Source organism: Vigna angularis, chromosome 6, assembly GCF_016808095.1.
Source record: "Vigna angularis cultivar LongXiaoDou No.4 chromosome 6, ASM1680809v1, whole genome shotgun sequence".
Lineage (NCBI taxonomy): Eukaryota > Viridiplantae > Streptophyta > Magnoliopsida > Fabales > Fabaceae > Vigna > Vigna angularis.
The window spans coordinates 9,357,264-9,370,989 of record NC_068975.1 but is presented as its reverse complement, the minus strand read 5'-3'; the positions used below and the strand labels follow the sequence as shown (position 1 = coordinate 9,370,989).

Genomic DNA, 13,726 nt, shown 5'->3' with positions numbered 1-13,726 from the left:
CCTGAGCTTTCCATCTGGTGTTGAGTTACTGAGAGTGACCACCAATGTGTCCCAACTCTCTGGTAGAGAACTAAGGAGTAGAAGAGCTTGTAACTCGTCATCTATCTTCATATCTGCCTTCATTAATTGGTTCACAATACCTTTGAAGGTGTTGAGATGCTCGATCATATTCAGGTCGTCAAAATACTCCAACTTTACGAGTCGTCTAACAAGGTGAGCTTTATTTCTCGGAGTCTTCTTTTGAATCATAGATTCAAGCTTTGTCCATAACTCATACGCATCGATATAAGTCGATACATGCTCAAACAAGCTTTTGTCGATGTATTTCCGAATCATAGCCACTGTTTTACGATTTAGAATCTCCCAATCTTTTTCGGTCTTCCCTTATGGAATTTCCGGATTTGTGATCGGCTCATACAAATCCCTGCAGTATAGATGATCTTCCATCATCGGCTTCCAGTAGGAGTAATTATCCGCAGTTAGCTTGAACATGTCTCCTTCCATCTTGAGTTTCACAAGATTCTGACTTTTTCGAACTGGTGGCTCTGATACCACTGTTGGGAAACAGCGATATTTGTTCCCTCCTCTGCTAACCCAAAATGGGCACTATGTGGAAGCGTAAAAATAGTTGTGTATGCGTAGGGAAAAATAACACCGGAAATTTTAACGTGGAAAATCCTCTCGGAAAAAACCACGGGACCTAGTCCATAAAATTATCTCCACTATGAAAGTAGGATTACAGTGTTTCTCTCACTCTCTGAGGATCTCTCAATAAATCTCACCCTCTCGGATGGTATACAAAAACACTCTCTTTTGCACACTCACAGTTTCTATTACACAGTGTCTTTTACCTCTCGGTGATGTTTCTCTCTTCACGGTAGTACCCGTGGCTTTCTCTCTTTCTCCTCTTAAATTCTTTCTTCACCGTTTGATTCTTGGTGAGTTATGTTTTGTTGCACATTTTGCATTCATTTTATAATGAATGAAGGAAGAAAGGACAAAAAACATGGTTGGTGCATTGGAGCAATTTATGGAGCTTTAGTGAATGTGGAAAACATTCTTCCTCAATATATAGTATATAAAAACATTGACCCTTCTTTTCAACATTCGAATGGATCCATTTTTTGTTTTTATCCAATATATATATATATATATATATATAATACATTGTTAATTTTTTTATCAATATAAATATAACAAGTTCTTTTAAATTTCATAATGTTTTCATAAAAGATATTTAATAGCACAAAAATAAATTTGACTTTGTAGCATCAACATCAATCTATATGTTAAAACTTATATCGAATTAAATGTATACACATTCGAAGCCGTGGACGGTAATTGCAAAATTAAACTAAATACTTATTATCATTAATTTTCTAATCTGAAACACAGAAGAAAAATCTTTGACTTATGGATCAAGATTCAAGAACGACTGTAAAAGAAAAAGAGCATGCAATAATATTTTTTTTTTATAAATGAAAAGAAAAATGAGAACGCATTGTCCTCCAGATCATGTCGACACGTCCATTTATTAATTTTTATTTTATTATTTGAGCAAAGCTGCATAATTTTCTTTCAGCGTTCATTCTTTCTGGGAAAAAACAAAGCACAGTAAAATTCAATTAACAATTAGAAAAAGGAAAAAACGTAGCTTGATTTCTCTGTTCAATCAGAAAGTTAAAAAAAGAAAATGTAAAAGCTGATTGGAGGAAGAAACAAATGAAATAAGCAGAGAGAGAAAGGGAAATTGTTCTGCTGTCTCTATTGGCTTTCAACTTTCCCCAGAAGTTACTTTCTCTCTCTTTCTTTTTCTTTTTTTTTTCCGTGAGATGAATTAAGGGTCAGGTTGAATGAATCACAAACACCCACTTAATACTTTTGCATTTTCTTTTGGTTTCTGTCAAATGGGTCTCATTTTCCTGAGAACCCAGTGAAAAAGTTTGCACCTTTGACTCCAAAACTTGTCAGAGAAGAGGGAGATTCATCACAATTCCTCACAACCATGGAAGGTATTGTGTTATCAGAGATTTGGAATTTTTTATGTGATATTTTTCTTTACAAGATTGTGTCTAATTCATGTAGTGAATGCCTTTGTTGGAATCTAGGTCCTGGATATGAATTGTTTGCATTATAGGGTAGTTGTTGTTTTGATGGTTAATATGAAATCAAGGTTTTACATTTGGGGTCATTTTGCTCTGGGATAGTTAATCAAAGTGAAGGGAAGTTAGGATTTGGTTGAATTTCTTTCATAATTTGGAATTAGATATTTGATTTGTGCAATAAGGAACGGCTTTTGTTTGCTTTGTTAATGTCATGAAATGATGCCTATGGTTGGATCTACTTCTTGTATGCACACCTTGTTCCATTGCAAAATTCTGTTAATTTTGCAACTTTTTTTTTCTACTTTTTAAAGTGTTTTTTCTTTAAATCTTAAGTTTTATTTTATAATAATATGCAAGTATGAATTATGTACATTAACTTATACAGGACGTAAGTTCTTAATTTTTAAAAATCATTTTGTTGACAAAATTGTGAGGATAGAAAGAAATGGCTGATTATGATCTGTTTTTTTATATTTATATGCATAGAAAACAATTTTTCTTGCCAGTTAGAAATGAAATTCATCAACTACATGTTCCCAGTGATCTCGTGTGACAACCTCTTGAAATTCATAAACCTCTTCTTTTGAAATCATTTTCTTATACATATTTGACCAAAACGTGAATCTTTCTTCTCAAATATTTAAGGAAAACAGATTTTTCACGCTTGGGAAAATTTCCCATCATAAACTTCACTTATGTGTTCATGCACACGTCCTTCTTCATATAGTCATTGCTGTTAAGCATGTAGCTGTATGATTGATTTCATAACAGTTTTTTCAATTGAACTGGATGGTATGACATTAGATTCTTTTATTTTTTTATTGGTATATTTTTTATTTCAAACTGTTGTTATTTTTTCCATCTTAACTCATGTACTCTGCTTTTCTGTTGGTATTCAGAAACAACCGAGATGCAATCAGAAGAAAATAAATTGTCAATGGAGAAAAATAAGAAAAGAAGGCTCAAAACACCTGCGCAGCTTACAGCATTGGAAAGTTTTTATAATGGTAGGTTAAGATCTTTCTGTCATATGGGTGTTAATGCATCTTGCTGAGTGATGATTCTCAAGGAATTCCCCTTTCCACTTTTTTTCTTTTTTTTCCAGATCACAAATATCCCACGGAGGAAATGAAATCAGAACTTGCTGAAGAGTTAGAATTGACAGAAAAGCAAATATCTGGATGGTTTTGCCACAGAAGATTGAAAGATAAAAAGTTGTTGAATGATGAAGTAGGTGCCAATGGACGACAAGATCGTTCAAGTGGTGTTATCCAGGACAGAGGCAGTGGTCTAGTGCAGGATTCATGCGGAAGCACTAAACATGGTGATTATAGGTATCTTGATCCCAAAGAGGTTGAGAGTCATGGCCTCTATAACCATGAATTTTCGGCTGCAGATATGACCTATGCACACAGAAACCATCATTATGCAGAAAATGATAGTGCAACTGATAACACGTCATCTGAGAGTTGCTCATCTTTGCAAGATCGATTGCTTCCTCAAGGACAGGATCAATATGACATGGAGCCTTCTAGTCATTTGATGCCTAATGGGTCTCTTCCGCCGCTAAATCCTAAGGGTGCAAATAACATGGGGTATAAACCATCAGGGTATTTAAAAGTGAAGGGAGAGATAGAACATGTTTCTATTAGTGCTGTCAAAAAGCAATTAGGAAATCATTTTCAGGAAGATGGACCATTACTTAGTGTTGAATTTGATACAATTCCTCCAGGGGCATTTGAAGGACAAATTGCAGATCTAGCTAATGGTAGGTTGTACTATATGTGTTCAGTTATCACATTCTTTTCAACTCTCACTAGGCTTGCAACGCTACAATGGTTTTTTGTTGATTTAGGTTAATGGAATGTTGTTGCTCACAAAAGGTAGTGGGAAAGATATTTGGAACACATCACATTGTTTTCTTTCTTAGGTGGTAGCTTCAAGTATGTTCTTTCTTTGAATAGAAAATAAAAGCCCGTGGTTATTTGTCATGCATTATGAATTGGATGTTTAGATGTTTTGGAGAACTTTCAAGGGATGACTTCTTAATATGAATATTAACAGGTTCAATGATAATTAATCTGATCAGATTGGCTCTGTGGTCTGCAATAATTTTCAACATTTCTCTGAAGATTGCTAGTTGACATTGGATCTTGTAAATCAGGAGCTTTATGTCACAATTCACTAGCCAATGTCTTTTACAATTTGAGGTCCTGAATGAATGTTAGCACCTACTTATTTGAAGTGTAGAATGTAAATGGTGTATAAAATTATATTGTTAAATGGGATGTAAGGGCTGAGGACAAAGAATAAAAACTGAGAGCTTAGCTTTTAGAAGTTGTAGGCTTAACTAAGAGCTCAAACTGCTTTATTAATTGATGCATTTGTATTTTCTTTAGAAGGATCTGCCTTGAAAATATTATTTTGTTTTGGTTAATCATACTCATATTTTGAAGGAGGTAAGGTTCTAGTTCTTCTTAAAGTTGAAAACTTGTTACCAACAATGAATGCCTTCTTTTGGTATATGCATATGACTTTTGTGTACTCATCTTTGTGCAATATGCCTTTTTTTTCTGGTTCTGGTGAGGAGAGTTCATGATCTCTGAACGTTTACTTTCATAGATTTTCATCTTAGCTTGTGTGTCAAGGTTTATTGTCTTCATTATGTTGACTCTCATAACTCTAAATCTAATTTCTTCTTGCATATGGTCATTTGAAGAATAGATTGAGAATCTTACCCTTCTAATCTGATGAATGCTATGGCAGAAGGGTACTATGCTGCAAATCCTGCTCTTCCAAATTCACCAGAAGTCTCTGCTGGGAAAAAGCAATCCAGTAGCTCAGTAAGTTGAACTTTTGAATGCATTCATCTTCTGCTTTGATTATCCTAGTAGAGCATGATATGTTCAAATTATAAGATAAATGCTTCATAAATTGGGCATTTACTTGACTTTTAAGGTTAAATCTTACAAGCCTAGGATGAGTGTTGTTTTCTTTAAAATTAGTGCTTAATTTTTAATGCCTGGTCTCACTTTTTTTTCTTGTGTTGGCAGAGATATGATTCATATTTTACCAAATTAAGGTCCCAAGATTCACATATGGTTGGAGGTGACTTTGGCTCTTTGCATGGTCCTGATTTCCAGGATAAGAAACCCCACAAGCAGATAAATCAAAGAGCAAGTTTTCACAGTTTTACCAATCATTTGCCTCACAATAACTCTTCCCTGGATTTGTATGTAGACTCTACTGGGGAAGCATCTGCTTATAATGGTGGTAAAAACCGTAGGATGGGTACTAAGCATGGTTTTGAGGGGATGAGGTCAGACTCGGCTTCCTACCCCAGTGACCACTATGAAGAAAATGCCGTTGCAGTTAAGCAGATAGATTCGCTGTTAGATCTCTACAATAACATCAATCTGAAGAATGTACAAAAGAATGAATATGTAAAATCTAAGCCTTCAAATTCAATACATAAGTCTCAAATTTACTTGAATGCTGAAGAAAAAGGGCTTACAAAAAGGATGGCCAATGTCTGTGAATACACTTGCATTTCTTTATTTTTTGATGTAATCATCAATTTGTTTTGGTTTCAAATGACTTAACAGGCTTGTTTGGCTGAATTTGTTGCAGGAAGAGAAGTTTAATGACGAGAGAAAGTTAAGAAAACAATATCATGTTCCAGATGGAATTAGGGTGCTTTCAAATGAAAAAATGGTGAGTTTTAGTTGCATTGCATAAACTTCCTGCATTTGTGGCTTTTGGTAACATTATTTTCTTGTCAACTTATTCCTCTCTCATTCTTTGATAATGCACAGGATATTTTTCTTTACTCTGTGTTCTTATTCCATTTTTACATTAACATCATAGGTTGCAAAGCGAGCTAAAGTTGACCCATTTGAATCATATGATGTTAAACAAACACCTCTTTCTGACCTGGAACCAAGAAAAGTTCAAAGGTGGCTGTTTATAACCTTTTTTATTTTCTCTTTTTCTTGATTACTGGCTTCTTCTGGTCCTCCTGAAATTCTGTGATCTTATGTTCCTATCCACGTCTGTTTATTGTAGAACCGATTTGACTGATAATTCTGTAAGTAGATTATGTATAAGTGTTTATATTCACAGCCTAAATATTAGAGTTTTTGGGTGGAGTTGAAAAGAATAACTTCTGCACATGATGTTTAGTTCAACATGTTTCTGAGAAACAATCGTTTGTTGTTTAAATTATCGTTAAGGAACAAACTGCTTTTAAAGTATAAGTAAGATATAATTTGAATGCAACACCCCAAGATCAATTCTTATCACCCCAGATTTGAAAATCACTAAAAGAGAATTTAAGAAGTGGAAAGAAATGGATATTGAAGAACTATTTGAAAACTAACCATACACTTAGCCTCATTCCTTCGCTTTTCACTTAACTGGATATATAGTTCATGAGTTTAACACATTAATCTTAAAGCTTATAATAACTTAATCCTTGGAAGTCTTTATCCTACTTGTTATTGACATATGGAATGTAGAACTCTTTCTAATACTATCATTCATGATCATGTAGGTCTGCAGCAGAGATGCCATCTAGATTTAGTGAGGATGAAACTGCTGAAACCAGTTCCTCGGTGGATTAAGACTTGTGGACAGATATGATATTTGCAGGGTTTCTCTGAGGCACTGGTTTTGTACAGTGTAGAAAGAGAGGTCCATTTTGCACAGTAACATCTAGAAAGACACTAACATCACTAACTTGATTTGCTGTTGTGCTTACCTAGTAGCTTCTGTAAGAACACAAATCCTCCCACTACCCCTTTTTCTTAAAATTTTGGATGTAAATCTCATTTTCATGCAGCTGTTTGTGTTGGGTAGGAAGGATCCAAATGCAATTTATAATTATACATAACTTCCTTTCTTATTGGTTTATGATGTGTTTGGTTCATCATTTCACCTTGATGAAACAATCTAATGTGAGAGGAAGATTGATGATTAGAGAGTGCATTGGATAGTGAGATTTTGCCTCTCCAAACATGTCATTAGCTATTTTAGTTGGATCCTTGGTTGGACCAGTTATCCACCGAGCTTTTGGTGTTTGAGAGAAGCAATTTTGATTCATCTTCAATGGGAAAAAAGAGCAACAGAAGACCTAGTGGAAAAGTGATTAAATTTATTAAACCTACATTTTTACAATAATTAAAGTAAAATTTCAACACTTGTGGTGTGCAACATTGCAATTATAGCACCCTAAATCTTCTAAACACCCTTCCAAACATTTTTTATGTTGTGTTTTGAAATTAATTGAAAACCATCAGTTTTGTTGTTCATTGACTCTTGATTTTGGTGGATCCTAGTAAATTTAAACAATAGTAAATAGGTTGTTTAAGGGAGAAAATCTGTATTATTTCTCTGAAAAAATGTTAGCTAAATATTCTTATGCTTTTAAATTAAGGTGGATAACACTTTATTATAAGTGCAATTAAGGATTGATTGCGTAAACTAGATATAATATTTACACTGTTTTTACTAATTTCTTTTTAAAAAATAAAAGTGAATTCACAGTTGAATTTCGTAATATTTTATAAATTTGAAATATATAAAATTTTGAATTTTTATAACGATAGATTATATTATAATTAACACGCAAATTTTTAAACTTTGTTATACAATCAATTGAAGCGATGTAATGAACCTATAAATAATTTTTACATTGTATGAAATTTTGTATTAATGATTTAATTAATAAAAAATATGAAATTTAATAAATTGACTTGATTAAATTAGCATTCCAGGAAAAAATATTGAATGTGTAATATTCCTCAATTACACTTATATCTATAAATGCAACATATGAAACACTTTTTCAAATTATTAAATATTTAAAGAAAAATTAAAGTAATATTATTTATGAATCTTATTTGAATAAGGTTTTTCATATACTTCTTATGAAAGACAAAAACACAAAGCAAAGTTAAAATTAGTTTGGAGAAGCTTTCTTTCTTTATTTCTTTTTATCTTACAAATTAATTTAAGTGTCAAACTCAAAATTTTAAGAGTAATACTTTAAATTAAGAATAGAAAAATTCCTATATTCGTAACTCTTAACAGCACTAAATCCATAAAACTCAAAATATCTGAACCAAAATATCAACGTCATCCTTGCAATTCCTTCTATATAATGAACACATTATAGTCACATTATTTAGTACTATTTTAAAATTCTACTTATTTTCAATAGTTTTAAAAAAATCTGAAATATATAAATTATTTAAGTATTATTCTTTTTAATGTATGATTGTTATGAAATATATAAGAAAAAAAATTATAATTATATGGGTATTTCTTTTTGTAGTCTATAATTTTTTTATTACTTTTAATTTATACTGAAGTGGACTTGTAGAATGTTTTTATACATTTTAACATTTTATTCCAAAATTAATGAAAATTAATTAAAAAATAATGTGATATAAAAAAATTCAAACCCTAATCATGTTGACCTTGATAATTTGTTTATTTATTACGTTTATTGTGATATTTACGTTTAAATAATAAGTTTTTAGTTCTATTAGACGAGAGTTTAATTTTAATCCTAGTTTTAGCTCCTTATTGTATGTGATGTTTATAAATAACTATCTTCTCTCGTGTTCTCCACCCTCTCTTCATCTATTTTTATGTTATTTTCACATTCCATTGAGTGTTAAGCCTATAAGGTTGATTATGCTCTAATTTCTTAACTAGATTTTGAGGTTTGATGAATAAATCTGTTTGTTCTTTTGATTCTTGTTGTGATTTATTTTTATCTATCTTTTGCTTCTTAATCAAGTAAAATTATTTGTTTCTACATTATAACAAGTTAGCATGGTGTTAAATATACATAACATATCAATCATATGAGTCAAAGGGTTTTTAATTTTAATTGAGAATTTGCTTTGATTAAAGTTAAAACTTTCATATGATTGAATGTGTTTTTGCCAATAATTGAGAATTTACTTTCATTAAAGGTGAAAACTTTAACAAGAATTAATCAAGAATGTACTTTCGTTAATTAGTTTTTTACTTGATATAAGAGGTAAAAGAATAGACATGATTATGCATAGTAATATTTAATTGAGAATATGAACCTTAACTACATGTCTAAAGTTGTCTATAACGTTTGCCAAAATCTTGATGTGATCCTTGAATCCCAATCTAGGACAACACTCGCAGGCACCCTATGTAACCTTACTATGTCACGGATATACAACTCTGCCAGCTTCTCCAACAACATCTGTTGATTGATCGACAAAAATTGAACACATTTCGTTAGCCTGACAACGACTACCCAGATGGAATCATGAACCCTCGATGATTTAGGTAAGTGATGTTAAGACCACATCTTCTAAAGAATAGTCCGTCTAAGAAACTCAAGTTTTGAAGTTTAACAAAAGCATCAAACGAAATATCGTTGTGTATGGAAAGCTATCCTAAAGAAATAACGTCAAAGAGAAAATTATTTTGTAACATCTGTTTTAGATGATATCAAGCTTTGAACAACATTTTCTAGACAGAACTATCTAATGAACTTATTTTATGAACAATGTCTAAGAAAAGAAATAATCTCTTTTTAGACTATTGATGAACAAATCTTAGATTCCCGAAAACGGAGTCAAGAACTTGTTAACCCTCGACAAGTATAACCGAATCATATCAAGTAATAAACCTGGTAAGACCAAGTATCATTCTCCCAAAGGACTCACGGCCTAGACAGTTATGTGATTTATTGATTCATTAAGACTTTTGAACAAATTGTTATAAGTTTCAAATGCAAAAGACTAAAAAGTAAATATGTATGCATGTGATGATCAATGGGCAAGAAGAAACAAAACACGTGAATTGAAATATATGGATGAATATGTTGTTGGGGTTTATCAATTTCATCCTATCCACTCTCTTGTATTTAGGAATTCATCATTCTTTTCATTAATATTAATGTCACTTTCTAAATTACTTTAAACCCGATGTCTCGACGAAGAAAGCCTAATCATGATCACTAGTTTACAATGTCTTGTCCCCTAGCAATTAATCATGCATTATAATGAATAAAAGCTTAAAGGCAACCAACTATCACAATCCTATGTCTAGGTTGCTAATATACTGATGGGAGAGATTCCCCAGATCTAGATTTTCCCGTATGTGTCCATATCGATAAAACCAATGATCATGACATCGAATGAGTTAAACAATGCATGCTTTGAGAAAAGAGGAAAAACCCTAACTATTAATGAACGAAAGCATGTATCATAAAAATGATCTTGAAGAACAAATTCCATACAAGAGAGTTTCTAAGGATTTACATTGATTCCCCAACAACAATAAAAGTTTAGTTCACCATATTCATGGTGAAACTAGATGAAATACAATGGAAAAGTGAAGGATAGAACCTTAGAAAGTTGAGAAAGGAGCCTTAACATCTAAAATCCTCCTCCAAGGGGTGAAAGAGTGTGTTTCTGATTCGTTCCAGCCAAAGATCCAAACCCTAGAACGTCCTAAAGCTTATATACTATTCTAAAAAATACAGAAAAGTAGGCCCAAGCCCAGAAAAGTGCTGCTCAGCGACAAGTGCGACACCTCAGTTTTTCCCCTCAGCTGCTGTTTTTGTCCCTCAACAGTGATTTCAGCACCTGAAAACTGGCACTCAGCGGAAATTACCGCTCAACGCCACTCGGTCGCAACTTTTTCTGCACTCTGGTTGACTTTTCTGCATTCTGGTTGTCTGGTTGACTGATTGACTTTTCTGGTTGACTTTTCTGCATTCCAATCATTCGGTACTTTAACTTTTCTTTCAAACAATTCAATTAGCCTACAAAATCAAGGGAATCTAGTGCAAAACTATTAAATTCACCTTCAACTCTCTTATTTCCAACAATTCAACAAAATCATGAGTTCAAGCTAATTTCTAAGTCATATAGGTTGTAATTGACGTTAATTTTAAGTATAAAAGTAACACTTTTTCAACTGTTATCAATTATTCAGCAGAGGATATGAGTAATAAGCTCTTTACCAATATGAAGCATTGATTGTAACACCCCGATTTTTGAGATGTCACTATGTAAAAATTTTTCAAAACTTTTCTACAAAACATTTATTTCAGATAATCAAACTTTATTCGATTGCAATGCGGAAGCAAAAACATAATATTAAACATTGTCTGTTCAAAATGAAAATCTCCAATAATCTCTTTTACAATAAACATATCAAATCTGAAAACTTTTACATGGAATAAACAATCATTCCCGAAATCAAATATCCCAACTCTCACATCAGCTACTTCAATCCAATTTTATCTGCAACGGCCTCTACTCCCGTACAAGTACGATCATTGTAGGTGGAAACCACAACCACAACATTTCAGGGTGAGCAACCAGAAATATCATAACATACAATAGAACATATTTATTTTAATCTCACAGTAATATAATCACATAAACATATTCCATCAAAACATTATTATCACAGTCAAGTCATTCATGAACCAATTTCGTTTTCTTATATTGTGTCGTCATAACCTGTCATCACTAACAGGAACCTGTTCCCAACAAGACAATTCGAGTCGTCTTCCATTGCAACTTCCGACCTATCTCCCCGACTTCTCAAGGACTAACGAGTAAAAACACTGGCACTACGCGCACCAGTGCACTATACTCAGCACGAGCCGAAGTCTTTTAGGCGAGACATCCACCTCCCCGCGCAGAGGGAAGTGACACTCGAATCACTATCTCTAAACGAAAGTCCAACACATTCTTAACGTAGCGTAGTACGAAAATTTCATCCATGACCGATGACAATACAAGGAAATAACATAGCTTCATGTTCACATCACAATTCTATACATATTTTCATTATCATGCATTCCCCACAAATCATAAGATTTATCTCACCATTATCAAAATATACATAGTCTCAACAAATTACATTGCCCACCAATTAGAAAACTTATAACACAACCTCAATATCTTTCATGCATAGTGTCAATACTATACATTAACTCACCAATCACAAATCTCAATACATTCCACACTTAATCTCAATAATAAACATCAACTCATCAAACACAAGATTCTACTCTACCATATAAAATATGACTTCATATATAACTCCACAACATCTTATACAAACACTATAACTTCAAATAAATCACATAAGAAACATATAGAATTACTACAACTTTAATAAAGTATCACCATAACACATAAAATACTCAACTTTCATTATATACATAATAATCACGCATATTAAATTATAAAACATCATTCGTGTCATCTCTTAACTTATGGATACTTACTAACGAAAACAACTAGTTACTTTTATTATGTTTGTAAATAATTTAATTGTATAACAGCCAAAGGTTTAATCACACTCCAACTTTCCCTGTATTCGTATTCTAACATAACCAATGTCCACTCTTCTTCTACCTATTACTTTTCTTTTCACACAAACCCATCTTCCTTTCTTACGCATGAAAACACACAAAATCTCTCTCTTTCAATAAATCAAACCCTAGTATATAGCAACCCCATGCTTATATATTATATCTATGCACCCAGAACATTGCTACAAAGTTCCTATTTCTCTTTCTTCCTCCAAACAGAGTTTTAACAGCTCTTCTATCTCTCTTTTCCTCCTTTTTGCTAACCCTGGATTTTCTCCACGTACGAAACCTATCACTCATTCCTTACTTCTATTATCAGAAAACCAAAACCCACAACCACTCAACCTGAAAACTCTTTACCCTTTTTAAATCTTCACGCTCAACACCACACACCAACTCTATCCCTACGCAAGATCAAACGACCACTGAACAAAAGCAGGAGGCACCAATAACCATATATATACAACATGCAATGAGGAAAGTACATCATCAAACCCTACATATACAAGAAAATCCTAGCTACTCTCTTTACCCTACACACATAAGATAGTTCCAGTTGTTGACGTTGGCGGATGCAATGTTGACGTTGACGGGCGCATTGTTGACGTTGGCGGACTTAGGGTATGCGAGATGAAAATGATGTAGAGGATGTGTGAGAGAGAGAAAGCGGAGAGCAGATATTAGAATGAAAGGTAAGTTGTATTATTAAAAAACTAACTAAAAGAAGAAATAGTAAAAGAGTATATAAGTGGTCCAATGAGCGCACAATGACTAACGCTCGTCAGATGGGGCGGTTGCTTTTAGTTTACAATAACACGCCCCCCTAAACTAAACTACTGAGAGACTTAACATTTAACATTTCTCTAAGTTTCTCGAATCTAGTTTGCCTAAGGGCCTTTGTAAAGATATTAGCAGTTTGTGCTTCAGTCGAGTAGTACACTAGTTCAATTTTTCCTTGCTTCACTAAATCTCTCAGAAAGTGGAACTTTGTGCTGATATGTTTGCTCCTTCCGTGGAACACTGGGTTCTTCGACAGACTGATTGCGGACTTGTTGTCCACCGTCAACTGAACCAGTTGCCTATAATCAAGCTTTAAGTCCATGAGAAGTTCTTCCAACCATACGCACTGGCATGTCGTTTCTGCCGCGGCTATGTACTCTGCTTCACACGAAGAGAGTGCTACCACGTTCTGCTTTTCGAACACCATGAGATGGGTGCTCCCGCATATTTG

At 33.2% G+C, this 13,726-nt stretch overlaps 1 protein-coding gene across 4 annotated transcripts; it reads left to right on the top strand.

Annotated features, from left to right (window-relative positions):
• The first annotated feature begins 1,659 nt into the window (after positions 1-1,659).
• LOC108340933 (homeobox-DDT domain protein RLT1) lies at positions 1,660-7,014 on the top strand. Of its 4 annotated transcripts, XM_052879397.1 has the most exons (9): positions 1,660-2,012; positions 3,005-3,112; positions 3,211-3,429; positions 3,502-3,873; positions 4,872-4,948; positions 5,159-5,635; positions 5,736-5,819; positions 5,973-6,061; positions 6,658-7,014. In XM_052879397.1, the coding sequence occupies exons 1-9, from the start codon at positions 2,006-2,008 to the stop codon at positions 6,725-6,727; spliced, it is 1,503 nt and encodes a 500-aa protein (XP_052735357.1). In that variant the 5' UTR covers positions 1,660-2,005; the 3' UTR covers positions 6,728-7,014. The 4 variants fall into 4 exon arrangements, with proteins under 4 accessions (XP_052735357.1, XP_017433993.1, XP_017433994.1 ...); XM_017578504.2 differs by having other exon boundaries at positions 1,663-2,012; positions 3,211-3,873; XM_017578505.2 differs by having other exon boundaries at positions 1,664-2,012; positions 3,211-3,873; positions 5,159-5,548.
• Positions 7,015-13,726: the final 6,712 nt, after the last annotated feature.